The sequence below is a fragment of the Gavialis gangeticus genome, unplaced genomic scaffold, assembly GCF_001723915.1.
Source record: "Gavialis gangeticus isolate Ggan-Ray unplaced genomic scaffold, GavGan_comp1, whole genome shotgun sequence".
In the NCBI taxonomy this organism is placed as follows: Eukaryota; Metazoa; Chordata; order Crocodylia; family Gavialidae; genus Gavialis; species Gavialis gangeticus.
This window is the reverse complement of record NW_017729004.1, coordinates 39,818,574-39,836,808: the sequence shown is the minus strand read 5'-3', so window position 1 is coordinate 39,836,808 and position 18,235 is coordinate 39,818,574. Positions and strand designations below refer to the sequence as shown.

General features: G+C 41.6%; 1 protein-coding gene across 1 annotated transcript in view; it reads right to left on the bottom strand.

Moving 5' to 3' along the window:
* PRTFDC1 (phosphoribosyl transferase domain containing 1) overlaps positions 1–18,235 on the bottom strand; it is a 79,042-nt gene that overhangs the window by 10,987 nt on the left and 49,820 nt on the right. Inside the window, exon 5 of the mRNA XM_019507956.1 lies at positions 11,233–11,298. Within this exon, the coding sequence (XP_019363501.1) occupies positions 11,233–11,298 (66 nt within the window). The remainder of the gene's footprint in view (positions 1–11,232; positions 11,299–18,235) is intronic.

The following is an 18,235-nucleotide window of genomic DNA, read 5'->3' as shown; positions in this document are numbered from 1 at the left end:
TCTTTTAAGAGCACATACTGAGACATTTGTACAGAAACAGTAGAACAGTCTGAACAAAAAGAGTTAACACAAGCCAGGGAAATAATATTATATGAAGGAAGTTATGAATTGATCAATATGATATATATACACACTATGAAATAATTCTCACCACCGAAATGTTAGCAGTAATGGATACACTCTATAACTCTATTACACAAATGAGGTACCACTTTCTTTTAATTAGTGGATCTTATTCAATGAGAAAATGCAATACAAAATGAATGATTTGCATATAGTTCACATATCCACAGCATTTCTATTCTAAGTACAAATAGAGTCTTCAGTTTTCCCACAAGTATAAAATGCTATGCTTTGATGTTTTACAATGGTCCTTGGCATCTTGGCATTGTCAACTGCCTTCACTGCAGTATATGAAGAAAGTCCAGATGAAATTAAAGTTCCCCTGCTGTCTTTATAATTTGTAAACTGATTTACTGATGGCCATCTTAATATAGTTACATGTCTGGGAGACAGCAGATGCAAGCTAAAAAACAGAGCTCATGAAAAATACCTCCTCACTAATAGCTATAATGTACTCCACTCATATGTATACTGAGTAAGTACATGATTTGGTTAACTGTATAACACTATGATGGTCTCAAGTGCTGCCTATTGCTTATGTTGTAACATTGGTTATCTGTATATTAGGCCAGTGCGAGCAGGCAGCTATTTGATCCAGCTTTGGATCCGGCCACTTTGGATGCCGGGGATCTGATTCAGAGCTCCAGACCAGGTTTCTGCCTTGATCTGGCTGAAGTGGCTCTGAAGGTTTGGAGCTGCCTCAGGAGATCCAGCCATAGGGTATAACGGGGAATCAATGAAATATCTATAACTTTGTTGTTTTTTGTCTGATTTGGATGGAACTTGCAGGGGTGGCAGCCTCTCCTAAGAGCATGAAGCCTGCCAAGGTTCAAGAAGATCGGTGCAGGGGCTTGAGGGGAACTGCACCCCAAATTCTTGAAAGCAAAACTCATGTCACGTGTATGTGTTACACCACAGGGGGGTGAAAACTGCAGGGGTGGTGGTCCCTGGTGAGGCCAGAAAGCCTGCCAAGTTTCAAGAAGATTGGTGCAGGGGTTTGAGGGAAACTGCACCTCAAGCTGTGAACAAGCAAAACTCGTGACATGAGTGACAGTGTGTGTGTTAAGACGCAGCAGGGTGAAAGCTGTAGGGATGATAGCCCCTGCTGTGGCCATGAAGCCTGCCAATTGTCAAGGATATAGATGCAGAGGTTCTGGGGCCTTGCACCCCTAGCTCCTAACGGGCAAAACTTGTGACATGGGTACTTGTGCAACTATGTTTGTCTTGGGGCAGGGCATGGGGGTGGGGGTGGGGAAGACACTACTGCTGGCCTGGGTGCTAAGCTACTGTGTTACCAGTTACCAATCAATCATGATTCACTCAGGGACCAGCTCAATACACAGTAGCTAGCTAATGTAGCTAGTTAATTAGCTATGATTAACACCTACAAAACCACAGACTAAGGAGAGGAAATAGTCAATACAGACAATCAACTGCCCCAAGACAGAGACAGTCAGTTCCACAAGCACCCATGTTACAAGTTTTGCCTGTCAGCAGCTAGAGATGCAGGGCCCCAGAACCCAGAACCCCTGCACTGATCTCCTTGACAGCTGGAAGGCTTCGTGGCCACAGCAGGGGCTAGCAGGCCTACAGCTTTCACCCTGCTGCACCTTAACACACACAGGGTTACCCGTGTCATGAGTTTTGCTCATCTGTGTAAGGAAGAGGAAGAGTCGGTGGGCTCCGCGGCTCCCTGCCCGCGCGGAGCCCTGCCGATCATCCGCCTGCCGGTTTCAGTTGCAGGGCGGGAACTTACCTTCCCCAGGTGTGCGGGGAGAGGAGGGGCTGGTACCCACAGGGCCGTCATAAAAGAGAGGCCGGGGCTGGCCAGAGGGGGGAATGCGGAACTGGAAGCAGGCAGTGAGGAACCTGAAGTCCGGCGGAGCTCGTGGCAGCGGATGCAAGCGGCCCTCCAGCACGGTAGGACCCGTTGGCAGAAGGGTCAGCACCAGCGGGGCCCGGAGAGCCCAGGTGGGTGGACTGGGGAAGACTGAACTGTTATGTGGCCAGTTGGGAGCGGCCGTAACCCAGCGGGAGCCGGTCACCGTATTGACTCTACTATAAGGGCACTTGTTTGCTGTAAATACCGTAGCACCTGCACTAGGGGCGTAACAGCCGCAGGGAGCCCTAACTGTAAAATTGAGGAACCTGACAAGGTCCCTAGCAGAGCTCATCGGGAGCTAGAGAGGGGTTAGACCCCACGACATACAGGAAACGCAGGAGGTTGTCGGCTGAAGACTGAAACCGACGCTTCACACGTGGAACCCCTGGCCGTAGTATTTTGTGTTAATCTGTATGTTTTCTTTCTGGACAATCTGAGTGGAGGCGCCGGATAGGTGGTCACCACCCAGTGGAACGGGCGAGGGTGTAGGGGTGGAGGAGCCCTCATCAACGCGGGACCGGCGGACACTGAGGATTCCCATAACTGGACGACACGCGCCGGACCATCTGAACCAACTCTAGTATCATCAAAGTCGTGGCAGGCGAGGCAAGTGCATGTAAGCGCCCAACACACGGTGAGCCAACCCTTGGTGAACGGTAAGCGATCCCGCCGCAGGGAGGCGGAAGTGGGAAATTGCCCGACCCCCCCCCGACAATCTGCAGCTTGAGGTGCAGTTCCCTCCAAACCCCTGCGCACTGATCTTGAAGCTTGTCAGGCTTTGTGGCCTCAACAGGGGCTACCACCCCTGCAGTTTTCACCCCTCTATGGTGTAGCACGTACATGTGACATGAGTTTTGCTTTCAGGAATTTGGGGTACAGTTCCCCCCCGAACCCCTGCACTGATCTTCTTGAAACTTGGTAGGCTTCATTCTATTAGCAAAGGCTACCATCCCTGCAAGTTTCATCCAAATTAGAGGAAAAACAACAAAGTTATTGATATTTCATTGATTCCCCATTATACCCTATGGCCGGATCTCTGACGTGGCTCCGAAGCTCTTCTGAAGTGGTTCGGAAGCTCCAGATCACTTTGGAAAGCATAATGAAGCCAGCGCTTCGATCCAGACATGCTGTTTCAGAAGCCGAAGCATCCAAAGCTTCTCCGGATCTGAAGCCTTGCACAGCCCTACTGTGTATCAGTTAAGTTCATATACCACTCAGGAAATCTTTGGCCCCACTGTCTACTGTGTAACGTATATTATGTTATTTTTAACTACATCACAGGTAAAAATGACTAGGAGTTGTCAAAGTAAAGACTTGGAAAGCAGTTTTGAACTGACTATATCCACTTCATTTTTAGGCTGCTGTTAGAGGCATAAGTGGCATTTTTACACATGCGGGGAGGAAGCTGTGCTTGAATTAGAGCATCTCTGAAAGCCATTCTAATGAAAGTGCCCACAGCATCTCATGCATCAGTGTTGCTGCGCTTCAAAATAGCTTGTTGAATGGATTTTAGTTAAAGCGCCCCTGCCACCATTTTGAAGCACAGGGATGCTGATACATGAGATGCAGAGGCTGGCTGGAGCAGCTAATTAGTTAATCGAGTCTGCTCCGCATTTAATCGAGTCTGCTCTGACATGCTGTAATTACAGTGCATCAGAGCATCCTCCCCACATGTGTACAAGCACCCAAGGTTCTCTGAGAAACAAGATCAGAAGTCTTAATAGATACAAAATGCTTAGCCCATGCTGTGCCTGTAGTTAATAAAGCCTGTTTACTGTATGTTGAGTTAACCATCTCAGCTGCTGAATATCCTGACTGTGAAGTAACCAAAGAGAAGGGTAGGTATCACTTTGAAAAAGGCACAGGAGGCATAAATGAAGACTTGCTAACTAAAGTCAAAAAGTGGAGGAAAAAAACCTGATTAAATACCTACTTACACACACCTATATTCACTCATACTCTTATTTTCCTTAGTGTTTAAAAAACAGGAATATGGGGTTAAAAGTATGTAACATTCCCATATATATAACAAGCATGATAAATATAGTAAAATAAGCTATATAGGTATATATATACTATATACACACACACATGCACATATATGCTTTTACATTAACATAACGTTTTAACCCTATGCCCCTATTTTTAAACAAAAAAAAAAAAAATCAGATAATGAACTTCATACAAAATGTATCCAAGTCAACTTCATTATAGAAGCCTTTAGTATAAAAGTCTTCTAAAATTGGTTAGGAGTTATAGCACAGAGGAAGTAATGTAAAGGACAAATCCTGCCTGAAGGGGCTTTAACCCACATGGCCAACCCCATAACTTCAGAAATTAATCATTATAATTTTTCTCTATCCAACCACTTCATGTAGTAAATTCTATATCTGTGGCTCTCTGCTTGCAATAATCACTCTTTTTTCTTTTCTGTACATAATTCAGAAGTTGCTGACAATACCATGAAACAAGACAAAGTATAGAGAGAGGCAATTTGCAGTGGTACTTCACAGTCCTGGTAAAATTAAATGTCTGTTGCAATTTTTAGTGAGCTATCACTTCTCAACCCAGATTCAATTTAAACTAAACAATTTAAGATATAAGTCCTTTTATAGTATTAACACTATGAAAGGAGTAGTTCTTGTGCCAAATGGCTTTTGGACATTTATATATAAATTGGATTGATTTAATTTTTTTTTTAATTTCACACTGAATGTTAGGAATCTTAACCATTTTTCGGAGTTCAACTTTTATTCCTTTCCTGAAGCATGCTAGGGATAATTTTCTTACTCTAAGCATCATGTCAGCTATGACAAATGAAAATTAAGCAACTATTTTAGCCATGAAATGAGATAATAGGACACTTTAGGTTTACCATTTAAACAGTTAGAGGAAAGCTTTTCATTGTCATGAACAATTTTGATTATAGAAGTTGATTCTTCAGCTATACCAGTACTCTTAATTCCAGCAGCATACTTAGGGGTACGCTACCCCAGTAGCATACTTAGGGGTTGGTGAGAGGTGCACCTGCCCTGGGCACCAAGTTAAGAGGGGTGCTGGAATAACCTCCCATGCTCATAGAGTCTGCGCCCTGGCAGCATGGCCATAGCAGTGAAGTCCAGAACAGTTCCCAGCTGCTGCTTTAAGAGCAACAGCTGGGTAGGGAGAGCATGTGTGGTGGCAGCAGCAGTTCAGCTGAGACTTTGTAGGAGACCCAACATAGTTAAGGCTGCTTCTCCCCATCTCTCCCCTCTTGCTCTCCTGCAGGGTTTGCCCCAGGTGAAACTCTGTTTGTTATGCTCCTGCCAACAACGTTTATTTATGATCCATGTCATGAAAAATCTCCAATAATGGCTCCATGACATTTTAATGGAAGTCATTTAAACTGCACAGGCCTTTTTTTTTAAACAGCATGCAGGCCTGTAGTGTTAAATCTCTTCTCCCAGGGCATTTATTCTTCATGTGGTTTAAACTTGTTGACTAATTTTTCAAGGTTTTCAACTATTTTGTGAAGCAAAAGCACAGTACTGGGAGGCTTACTGCAGGCTACATGCCCCCCCGCCCCAACATAGGAACTACCTTTGATAGCCTAATTGTTTTTTTTTAAAGCATGCTTGTCTCCTTACAGCTTTCTCAAGCATGCAGTCTGAACTTGAGTAGGGGATCAGCATGTGGAGCATACTCAATGATATTAAAGGTTCTAAGATGATAACCAATGATAAAGAACTTTTCATGTGTGTTTGAATTGTTTCTCCTTAAGAATCAAGACTAGCTGAAGTTGTAAATATTATTACTTAAGAAAATGCATTCTAAAACTAACTAACACTTGAGCTTCCATTGGGCTAGGGTTCCAAAACAGCTAAAATTACTTATACTAACTGAACTTCGAAGGAACCTGTGCACTTCACTTAAGCATTTTGAGATACATGGCCCTTAATCATTACCATATTTACTTACATACCACACAAACCTTTTTGCCGAAAACTAGGCTTCAAAAACTGGGGCACACATCTTAAGCAGGGAAAATGATTTTCTGCCCAGAGTAGAAGCATGCTAGACCCTGCTGCTCCTTTGTTTCTCCTTCCTTCAGCAGCTGCATGAAGGGGGAGACAGAGTCCAGCAGGGGCATGTCCAGAAGGGGTGCAGTGGTGCAGTCACACACTGCTTTGATTCTTGCTTCTCCAGAAGTTTAAATCAGCTGTCTAGTAGTGGCATTTCTATTCAGGCTGTGCTGAGGGGGTCAACTGATTTCAAGGCTCATTGTAATCTACCTGATTTCAGCTAACAGCTCTTCACAGAAAGGGTTAAAACAACAGGTTTTACCTGAGTAGGAAAGGGAGAGTGAGAGAGCTGAAGATGAGGCTCTATGCCTGCTCTCTGCAGCCTTAACTCTGGGAAATTTTTTTTATTCATTCTGCCTTCCCAAAAAACAAGGTGTGCGTCCTATTTTGGAAGGGGGGGGTGGCGGTGTAAGAAAACATCGTAAGTGAATATTTTAAATCTTTGCATAGTAAAAATACAGGTCAATAAAGTCACAATATTCTGTTAATATTGCCCAGAGGAGGAAGCAATATTGCATCGACTGCAACAGGAGAAATGAGTATCAGAACACTTGAATACTACACTTCAATCTGCCACTAGTATATTCTGTGAGCTCAAATTGGTAACAAGAGCTAAAATTATCAAGACTCGATACTCAAGATTAAGCACTTTATTTAGAAACCTAATGGAAGGATTAGGACTCGTAGTAGAGATGATATCTTTTATTAGACCAACAAGATTTTTGCAAAAAAAGGTTCTTTAATTGCAAGCTTTCAGGCACAAACACCGGCCATCAGGCATTGTAAAAGTTCTCCTGCATAGAAATGATACGGCTACAACCTGGATACCTAATGGAAGGATTCACATACACTTCTGTAGACTTTAGATCAGGCTTCAAATGGCCTGACATGCAAAGTATGCTGTGCACCTAAACTCCCAGTGAAATTGGTAGAAGCTGAAGGAGTTCAGCATCTTTGGAAATGAAGCTGCTCAGTCAGATAGTCAACTCTGTATACTCCAGCTTAAAAATGGGACAAATTCTATCCCAGTTTTCTGTCTACAAAAAAATATAACATTCCTGTCTACAATCTATAAATTCTTTGCAATACTGTATTTATCCAAAACTAAGATAAGCCTTAATTTCAGACCCCCCCCAATAATCAGATTTTAAATATGGAAAATTTATAAATGTGTTATAATTTTTCAGGTATAAAATCTAATTATTGGAGGGTTGTCTTAAATTCATTATCTCCCACTGTTTCAGCACGTAAAGCAGTGGTTGGGGCTATGGGGAGTCAGGCACCCCTTTGCCTTCTGGCCCTTCCACTTTTCCCCCTGCAGCCTCCTTGCCCCCCTCCCCCAGTTTCCCCAGCCTCTGCTCTCCCACACTCTCTGCCTGCCCCCCACCCTGCCGGGCTTACTGTCGGATGCTGCTCAGGCTCTATTCTCTCCTGAGTCGTGGAGCAAAGCACACTGAAACATGGCCCCTGCCAGGCCATGGAGCAGTGTCAGTGCTGCTGACTTGCTGGTCAGAGGATGGAGTTTCTACATGCTCCATGCCCAGGAGGGAAGTGGTGGTGGGGGCCACAAGCTGCAGAGGGAAGTGGAGAGGGGGGCAGGTAGCTGCTATGGGTCTGAGTCTGGTCCCAACCTGGGCTCAGGGCCAGTTGGAGCCACAGCAGCTGCCTACCCTCCCTGCTTTGTATACAAACCTGAGATAAGCCCCCTTCACATCCCTACTGGGTAAAATCGATTTGTCTTAGATTTGAGTAAAAATGGTATTTGCATGTAATCCACTATATAATGACAAGATACTTTATCATAGTGGAAAAAAGTATTTCATTTTCCAAATGCTCTTTTTAAAAACATGCTGTTCCTCTCAGAAAACTCCCCACTGAAGTCCACAGAAGTTTTGCTTGTAGGTAAATCTGGCAGTTGTTGCTATGTTCTGAAGCGGCGTAGTAGGCTGTTTTTAATGTATAGAATATTTGCTTCTGGGTTTATTATATAGCACTGAGAAATCAGTTCTCCAAAACTTCCAATTTCCTAAACATCTCAAAAGCTTCTTATAATCTTCTTTAAAAATTGTACATAACATTTAAGTCCACAATGGGAAGCTTTATATAATCAAGTCATTTGTGGTCATTCAGATTTTTACTTCTGTCTTTTGTAACTGAGAAGAAAATAAGTATGAAATACAAGAGGTTGCTCTTTTTGAAACAAAGTGAAATAACAATTTTCAGGCCTGAAATTGATACACTTAAAACACACACACATTATACACAAAACTATGCTAAAACATCATTGAGGCTGGCTGGCAATGTCTAATACTCAAAACTCAGGAAATGCTAAAATGAAGGGTGCCTGTATAAGCCTAATTCATCTCCCCTGTTATGTAGTGAATTTGGCACTTACATTACTGCATCAAGGCTGCTGGACTAAATAAGGGAATAATTAAATGCCCCTTTGTTTATGATAGCTGATATAGCTGAAAATCACTGTCCAAGGACCAGATTGCACACAAACCTGGGGAATGGCTGGGCTATCCAGTGCAACAAGGTATCTAGAGGTCTTATAACAAACACAGGATCAGGAGACTGATTTAACTATGTTTCTGTGAGCAGAAGCAAACAGAAGCAGAGAAAAAAAGTCCAAAGAAAAGCCAAAAAAGAGGCAAGAAACGTACTGCAACACTGCCCTGAAACAAGGCAAAAAGAGTTTTTAGTGGCTGACTTCGTAAACCTTAGTTATGTTTTTTGGTAGCTGGAAAGGGGCTTGGAACTATGAGAAAGGAAACTGCCTCCTATTTGATTCCTCCTGTGTTCAAAGAAATGCCAATTATCATCAGCAAAAACAAACTGAAAACCTCAAATATTGACTATTTGGGCCAGAAGGAGTAATATTATTAAACAGTCTTTTCCAAGCCAGTCCTGGTTTCACTCCTTTGTCCTTTATCTGGTCTGGCCTCTCTCATCAGTCTTCTTGTTGCAGTCTATCACTCCTTTATTGCCCCTCCTCCTGCTGCCATCTCTTTTCCCTACACTGAAATCAAACTACTTCTTCCATTCTGCCACCAGGACCATCGCTGAGATCACAGAAGAGACAGGAGCCTACTTCCCCTTGCTGTGCCTGCTCGTACCACAGCCAAGAACAGCCAGAAAAACTGGAACAGTGTGAGCCCCAATTTTCAAACTGGGACCGCTAAAGTAAAAAATCTGAAAGAGCAGCTTCACTGCCAGAGATGCTCAACACTCAATGGCCAAATCAGCCATTTCAAAGTCTGGTTTTGCCCTGGTTGCCCTGGGATGAAGCATGTTCAATGTGCAAAATTTAGTCAGCACTAAGAGCTGTGAGAGGCTCACCCATACTCGGTGAGGACAGATTCTTCCAAGGCAGGGCTGTCCATCTTCTACGCAGGCAGGGGCCATGTGCCGTGTAGGCCACACGCTCTTGGGGTCAGCCCCTAGGCCTCCCCCGCCACCAGCACCACACGCAAAGGCAGCCATTGCACTGTGCACATAGATAGTGCCACCCCCACACCATGTGCAACTTGGCCCCCACCTCAGCTGCCTTGCGGCACCACACCACAGGCTTTCCTGGTGCTGTGAACTGCACTTCCCTGCCCTCTTGGGCAGAAGCAGGAAGTGAAAGTTGAGGGAGGAAGAGGGAACCTAGGGCTTCTGGCTGCAGTCTTCTTCTAAGGTTTCAGCTGGTAAAAAAGAAAGTCTCAATCTCTATGCAACATCCTGTCTTTCCAAATACTCATTTCTAGTCTCTTTCCAGACCATCCCAGTGCCATCACATCTCATCTCCTGGTTCTGAGTCTCTAAATATCATGTGCAAACCGCATTTTTTCAAGGCTTATAACTTTACCAAACTTGGGCATATTTTCACAAGATGGTGAGGGTTTTTTGTGATCTTTCATTAGACCAACTGCACATTCCCTGAACCTTCAACAATGTTTTAACTCTGTCCCTCAACACTAGTGCAACAATACTGTAACTCAGTCCCTCAAACATATTTCAAATCCCTGATTAAATGTGTAGTGCCCACACACCCAAAATGAAAAATTCAAGCTTCAACAAAGAATGATTAAATTTGGAAAACCTTATTAAGCTACTGAAAACAGATTAGGTACTTAATAACAAGCAGTATTACCAAACCCACATATAATGTACAGGGACAAACACACACAATCTTCACTTGGAAAAATACGCTTTTCTAATGCTGGATTAACTAGAAAGTGGAAAGTAAAAATGTTTGGCAAAAAAATAATTCTTAGTGCTTGACTTGGAGAACACAATCCACATATTTGGAATTGTGAGTGCAAACTGAAGACACAGCTGTAATTAAAATACCTTAATGACAAAATACGATTATATTCAAGTTTTATTTGAACCAGATCTATTTCATAAAAGTAAATTAATTAATTAATTGCATCTTCCATGCCTTTTTCTCAGTGTAAGAGAACACAAAACAAGTTACTTTGCTCGTGTTACATTTTAATCTGATTTACAGAGGAAACTGATGTTATTCAATGCCAGTTAATACAAGAATACCTGCATGCATAGTACAAATAGCAAGATGAATATTGCCTACATTCAGTGAGGCTCACATTTCTTACCATTTTTCACAAAGACCATCTGCCTAATGAAATCAGTCTTCCTTCCTCCTCAAGTACTGCTTTGTATTACTAGTCCTGGATCAAAATAGTCTTTTAAAAGATTCAGCTATTTCTTTTTAATCATCACTATATTCAACCACAGCAGAAAAGGAAACTCAATCATACAGAATTTGCAGATTGCCTAATGTTGAAAATGAAATATCCTCTCATTTACTTAAGCAGATGACAAGTCCCACAGTTGAACTATATAGTTCAAACTTTACTAGAGCCTTCAAGTGCAAATAAGATATACAAGCTAAATTCTGCTCATCCACAATCTTATTGAAAGAACTGGTGTTACAGAGATGTAGTGGCATATCATTTAGTTCTATGCTTACAGAAAGCAATAAAAATTAACATCCATTTTCATGAACTGGTTAAATTGTGGAAGTGTCAGAAGTGGCTTTAAGTATACAGTTAATGTACACTGTGTCCCTCCTTCAAAGAAAATTAACCAACCTTTCTCAAGAGCTTTTTAGTTGATACCTCTAAATTTTCTCTTTTAACTTTAAGATTAACAAACCTTTCCCCTCAGGTCTGAAAGATCATCTTCTCCCATTATCTGCATATCTTCCATAGACTTATCGTTCTGAAAAAAAGAAAGGCAATACTGTGAAATTTCAGTTAACTGATTGTTAAAGGAGAAAATTAGTTTTGGATCTTCTGAGATCTCAATTATCACTACTTTATGCTAATATCAATGTTGATATTGGCAGAAACATTCCTTGAGCTTGTCTCTGTACTTTGTTTAGGTTAAACAATTTTCTCCTTAATGGCAAATGTCTTTACTAACTTTTCTCTGTCATTCATATGTGATACTGGTTTTGTTTCTAATTTCATCTATATGCAGCTTTAACTGAGTTGGACAAATTTTCTTAATATTTTAAGGAAAAGATGTTCTCATGTTGTTCATTCCTAGCTTGACAAATGTAAAACAGCATCATTGCTTCCATACTTTCACTTCTTTACCTCTCAGTACAAAAGGAAGAACAGAAACATATGCCCCCTTCACAACAAATACCTGTGACCTCTTTTTAGCAAAGTTTTAATATAGCCAAATACGCCAACAGGCATTACTTATGATGTATGTTAGGCTAGTTTAGAACAAATGCACTTGGCTAATTCTAGTAAATAAGAGAATCTGTGTGAATTTACCACCACTGTGTGATGGACTATGGGTTTTGTTGTGATAGTTGTTTTAAATGTGTTCATGTTGTAATACTGTTGCATGTTCCCTGGCTAACATGTAAATATTGCCCACCAGAAAATTAAAGGAAACAAGGAAGCCATTTTACATCCCAAGTCTGCAAATTCTCAGGAACTTGATTATCAACTTTCAGTTGTATACCAACTCATGTATATACACATAAACATAACATTGAAATCTTGATAATGTCTTTCAGTAACAGATTCAGGGACAGATCCAGAGGGTATGTGGCACTGCAATTGTGCTCTCAATTTTGGCTCTGCAATGCATGTGCACTTTGTGCAGTGAGTTCTCAGAGCTCACTGGCATGTTAGTGAAGCTCCTGGGAGCTCTTCATGTACTGTGAGCTCTGCGAGCTCACCAACTGGACTTCTAGGCAGCTCTGAAGCATGATGCTGTTGGGTCTTCTCCCTCCTCAGAGGAAGGAGAGGACAAGCAGTTGGCAGATATGCTTTCACAGAGCTCCAGAGGTTTTGTACCACTGTTGTTTGTCCCCTCTTCTTTCCTATGCTGCTGAATTCAGACAGTGAGAAGGAAGAGGAAGGAAGAAAAGAGCAAACAGGAGAAGGTGCCAGAGTTGCTTGAAAGCAGGGACTCCAGGCTGACCCACACATGCAGCACATGTGGAACTCCCAAAAGAAACTCCACTGACATGCTGGAGAGCTTAGGGAGGTCAGGAGCATCCAGGATCAAGGGGTTACTGTGTAGAATATGCACAATGAGCATATTTCACTGTGTACATGCCATGCAGCTCAAGGAGTTGTGGCTGCACTCCTGTCTCCGTCATCTTAGATCCACCTGTGCCTTTACTAAAATCTCTCCAGGTGTGGAATACAGTCTTCAGTAAGATGGGCTCCTTTTCCACTTCAATGCTTCAGTGTTAAGTAACAGAATTTATTCCAAACAGGCTGCTGAGAAATGTTGAACTCTTGGAGAGATGGAATATAAAACAAGCCACCTTCTAGGAAATAGATTTTTCTTTGATTTCAAGAAGTAAATTGGTCAAATGTGCATGCAAAGAGAGAATCATTATTAGTATACCCTAGGGCCAACTTTATCAGAATAACTGTAGTAGTTATTAAGAAAAAGTGAGATTTGCTCAGCTAAAAGATAATTACACAACAATTATTCTGTGGACAGTAGTATTTCTGGGTTAAAAACTGAAAACAGGAAAAGAGAATTAGATGAGCGAGAAGAGAAATTAATAAAAGAGGATATTTTTTAAACTTAAAAATCTCTTTAAGCAATTTTACACCTACTTCCTTTGCAGTTTGGTATTTTGGGCTTCAACTGTAAGAAAGATGCTAGAGTAGCAGCAGAATTGCTGGTAAACAGTTTTCCAAGTCTAAACACAAGAATTTTTCAGAGCACAGGGATTACAGTAGCCCATCAGAAACAGAGAACTGAATATTCATAGATCATTTACTGTCACAACTGTGCATAATTATGTAAAAACCTGTGCTATTACTAGCTAATAACTACTGTCAGGTACAATGATAAGTATTCAGTCTATCTTCTGGGAAATATCCCTATGGCAAATATGCAACTCACAGTCCCAGGACCAATCTGGGTGTATGAAATCATAAAAATTAAAAAAAAAGGAAGACAGTCATGCATCACTACTGTGTTATCCTTTGGCTGGGACAATTCCATTTGAGAACAAAAAGATGATCTATTTTTTAAAAATCATAAAAATATTTTCACTTTCATGCAGTCAATTTATAGCTCTAATAAAAATATTACCCAGAATGCCATTGCATCAAAAAACATGATATTGTAAAAATCATAATGCATTCAGAAAATGAGAAAGAGTTATGGTTGCTATAGGAACCTCCCTTTGATTTTTCTCACTTTCAGGTTTTAGAATCTCAGATTAACATTGCACGTAGTTTTAAGAGTCATATACTATGAGCTTACTTCCCACAACCACAGATATCAGAGATGAAACATCTATTAAAATATTCAGTACAACCCCACATCCATTCAAGATTATTCTCTACAGCACATTTTTAATTGCTTTACCCTGTGTAGTTTTAAAAATCTCCAGCAGTAAGGTTCTCTCTCCTTCCATTTGGGAGATAATCTCAGTCTGATACAACTCACTGATAAAATGGTGCCAACAGGGTCCTACACAGAGTTTTCTAGTGGTTCACGTTGCAGGTCTTTCTCATAAATTTCTCTCTTAAGACCCTTCAACATTATGTCTTCTCTGAACTGGAAGGAGTTCAGAGGGAAGGAACTTTTTCCTGCTAAAGTATTTAAGACTAAATGCAGTATATCAGGTGGAGTAATACTAAAGCCACAGACTCCAACTTTGAGCACACAGCCCCCAAACTATACTGGCCAACTTTTTAACAATTTACATTACAGTCACAGCTAACTTGGGTCCATTCTCACCCTTAATCCTTATTCAGTATAAGATTTTGTATTCATATTTCAGATTATTTTCCCCCCTGGTATATTAACATGTCTTTTTCCAAACTAGGTCTCATTTGCTTGATGCTCTTTTATTTTTGTTATGTATATCTTTATTATTATGTGATTGTATCTATTTGGGGGCACCTCAGAGAGAAAACAGAATATTTCTATGGCCACCTTCCCTTCTCCGAGTTTTCAGTGTAGCACTCTGTTTGACTTAGATGCTGACTGGCAGTACAGCCTTATAAATTCCATCTATACTGAGTCACGTCCTTTAAAATGGGCAGGGCAGGGAATTATTACAGTTCCTTCACCTCTCTAGAGACTAGTGCCTGGCTTTAGCACAGGCTACAAGTGAAATGAGCTGGGTGGTCTCACAAAATTTCTTGTAAACAGCATTGCTCATATGAAAACTGCAAAAGGAAGTGCACATCTGCCAGTCTGCACTTAATGAATAGGATCTGGATTACATAGGTACTGTACTTGCAGATGAAACCCACTCTAACCATGCCAAACAGACAGCTCCAGCTAATCAGTTCAAAGTTGAATCTGTATTATAAAACAGGAACAAGACAACTTCATGTTCATCCATTTTCCTACAACCTGGACAGTTCATTCGTATTTTTTTGCAAAATGCTGGTTAGTTTTGTGCTCATAAAGGTAAAACTGTGTTGAAACCAGAAGGGCTTGATCCTTGCCTATATTCCACCTGTTTTGCAGTGCTGTACTAATAGATCACCTAGAAATCTGGTAGGTCTGTTAAGCTAAGAATTCCCTCAGTTAGGACTGTATTGTTTTGCACCCCCAACCTGTTTTCTAGCATTGGGGGATTCTCAGGGAAAAGGTGATGGTCAACAGATTCTGCTGATTACCCTTTGGGGCATCAGACAGCTGGATATAATTTAGAAGAGTTACAAGGCCATTTTAAATTATAATTCATTAAAGATTATCCTCTTTCCCAGCCCCCCCCCCACCCCGTGGTCCCAGAATCAGAGAAATGCAAAAGTAAATTAAAGCCAGCTTTTCTCCCTTAGCTGAACTGAGTATATTATCTTGGTCACAGAAGGGAATCTAGCTGACATCTAGTATTTATCCTCATAGTAAGTATAGCATTAACAACATCACAGAAATATTCTCCCACTAACAACCTCCAATTCTAGCTTAATGCATCCGCCAGCTGAAAAGCAGGGATAATTCATAATCTTCACATGCTAAGTCCTCACTTTCCATCTTCCATTAGACTTTTCAGCTATGGTGGTTGAAGCTATTGCTACTGTAATGGGGAGTTCTTTGATTTTGACAACTGCTTATTAGGAAACAGACGAAGACCACCAACTTATTTGACAGAGACCACACTAAACACCATCTGAAGGAAATGACTTTCTGTCACTCCTGACATGGGGCAGATTAGACACAAGAATATCAAGGTGAAAGACTGTTTCTCATTACTAACATCCTGAACTACTCAGTCTATGTACAAGAGCTCTGCTACACATAAGCCTTTCCCCATCACTTTCCTTCCACCATAGGATATTTCTGTTGTATCTTTACCCTATGATTTCTCTTTAACCTAAATGAACTGTGTAGAGACCCAGCAAATCTCATTCTTGTTCAGACTTACATTGAGAATAAATATTTCTTCTTGTATAGCCAGCAGGGCCTTTGCAGCGATGAAGCAGTGGTTTGGAAATTACAGGTATTTTAACAGTCTTTGACAGTGGACGATTAATAGGTTGTTCACAGTCTACATTACCAGGACATGAATATAAAATTATTTATAGCTTCTCACTTAATTTTGAGTTTCTCTGAAAAATTTAGATGTGTGGTTACATGTGTGAAAATCTCAAACTCTGGACTGTTAATATTACTGCAGGGCCCACAAGAGTTCTAGACATTCTATGCTTTGATAACATCTTAAGGGATGCCCATAACCGTATCCAGAAATTATTTTCCCCAAACTTAGTAAGTAAACAACTGATTTCTCAGTTCAACGTTTAGAGGTTTTTAACCATTTTAAAGTGACAAAAAAGGTGGAGCAGAATTTTCTCCAAATGCTTTTTAAAAAAGTGTGTATGTGTTTTCTTTCAACTCTTCTAAAATATCAGTATGGCTAAAGGCATTTTCATCAACTTAAAAACAAACACGTCTTAAAAGAAGTCACCTCAAGGCAGAGACAAAGCAGACAAAAATTCAAACCTAAAGGTCATTTTTTTTTAGAAATGTATAAAAATGGTCCCAATAGAAAACATCAACTAATACTGAATCAAGGAAAAAAGAAAAATGAAAGACTTTAGAGTCAAGACCAGTGAGTCTCAACCAGGGTGATGCAGCATCCTGGAGTACCTTGGGACCCTTTTAAGGCTGCCAGGCAATTTTAGCACTGTTACTAGATGCTTTTGTTTCTGATAAGTACTTGTGTTCTAGGAAAGAGATGCTAAGCTTAAGACATTGCAGCCTGCTGAGGCATACAAAACTCAAACTGAACTCAAGAGGAGTTGCAAGTGCCCAGCATCTTTGAAAGCCATGCCACTGTCTCTATAGAAAGAAAAAACTCAAAGAAAGTTCTTTTGTTGGCATTATCAAACAAACAACTGGAAGCACACCACTATGAATGATGACAGAAGCCAGGAAGAACTACCTTGCAATCAAAATAAAAAAACAGTACATTAAAGCAAGGAAAATATGAAAAGAAAGCTGTTGAGCCTTAATTTTTTCAAGTATCTTCTTTTCTCACAAATATATCACCACTAACATAACTTAGGAACCATTTTGCTTTGGGCATAACGTGACTTAAGTGATTTCTCTTCTTTACCAGTGCCTTGTCAAAGCTTTTCTCTTTCGTGTTTTTCTTTATTGGACTGCAAGAATTCCCATGCATTCTCTCCACCCGCCTCACAGAGCAGTGGAACAGGGACTATGGAAGGGGGGACTGCAGGCTTGTCCAGGAGGTGCGCGGAGGCTGGGCGAGCAGTGGAAGGGCATAGCTACTGCTCCGTGCAGATCTGGGGGCACACGCCTGCCCCATGCAGATCCAGGGGCACATGCCCACTCCCATGCCTTCCTGGACCAGTGGTACACAATGGCAGGAGCCCCCTCCCTGAGTCCCCCAACCCCGGCTGGGCAGCTTGTCCCAGCCTCAGCCCCAATCCCTCCCTTGTTGTGGGGGGTGTTGATCTGCCCCCCCTTCCCTCCTCCTACCACAACAGACTTACCAGCTAGAGGCAGCTGTGTCCAGCATTCTTGAGGACTGCTGCCCGTTTAGTCTATGGCTGATTCTTCCAATCTGAATCAGCAGAATCAAATTGGGACAGTGATTTGAAACACTGAATCGAATCACTGTCCCTCCGAATTGGGCTAATCCGAATAGAATACTTGCCGCTTTGCACAGGCCTCACATGCACACCCCCCCCCGCCCAGATACCGCCAGAACAGCAAAAAATTATTTTTAGTTAATAACCCCATGGGTTAGAATATGAAAACATGGGGGTTTTGTACTGGCTGCATATTAGAGGCACTGCATTTGCAAGAATGCAGAACTGAGGCTGACTCTTGAGGTACAAAAAGGTGCTCTGGTGTGCTGCCAGAGGACTGGAAGAGGGCCAACGTGGTTTCCATCTTCAAACAGGAGAAGAAGGAGGACCCAGGAAACTATAGGCCAGTTAGTCTTACCTCGATCCTGGGCAAGCTTTTTGAGAAAATTATTCTGGTGCATATCCATGAGGGGCCAGCAGGGGAGATCATGCTTAGGGGCAACCAACATGGGTTCATTAGCGTCAGGTCCTGTCAGACCAACCTGGTGGCCTTCAATGATCAGATCATCAAATCATTAGATGCAGGGGTAGCAGCGGACATAGTCTTCCTGGACTTTCGGAAGGCCTTCGACACTGTCTCTCACCCCGTT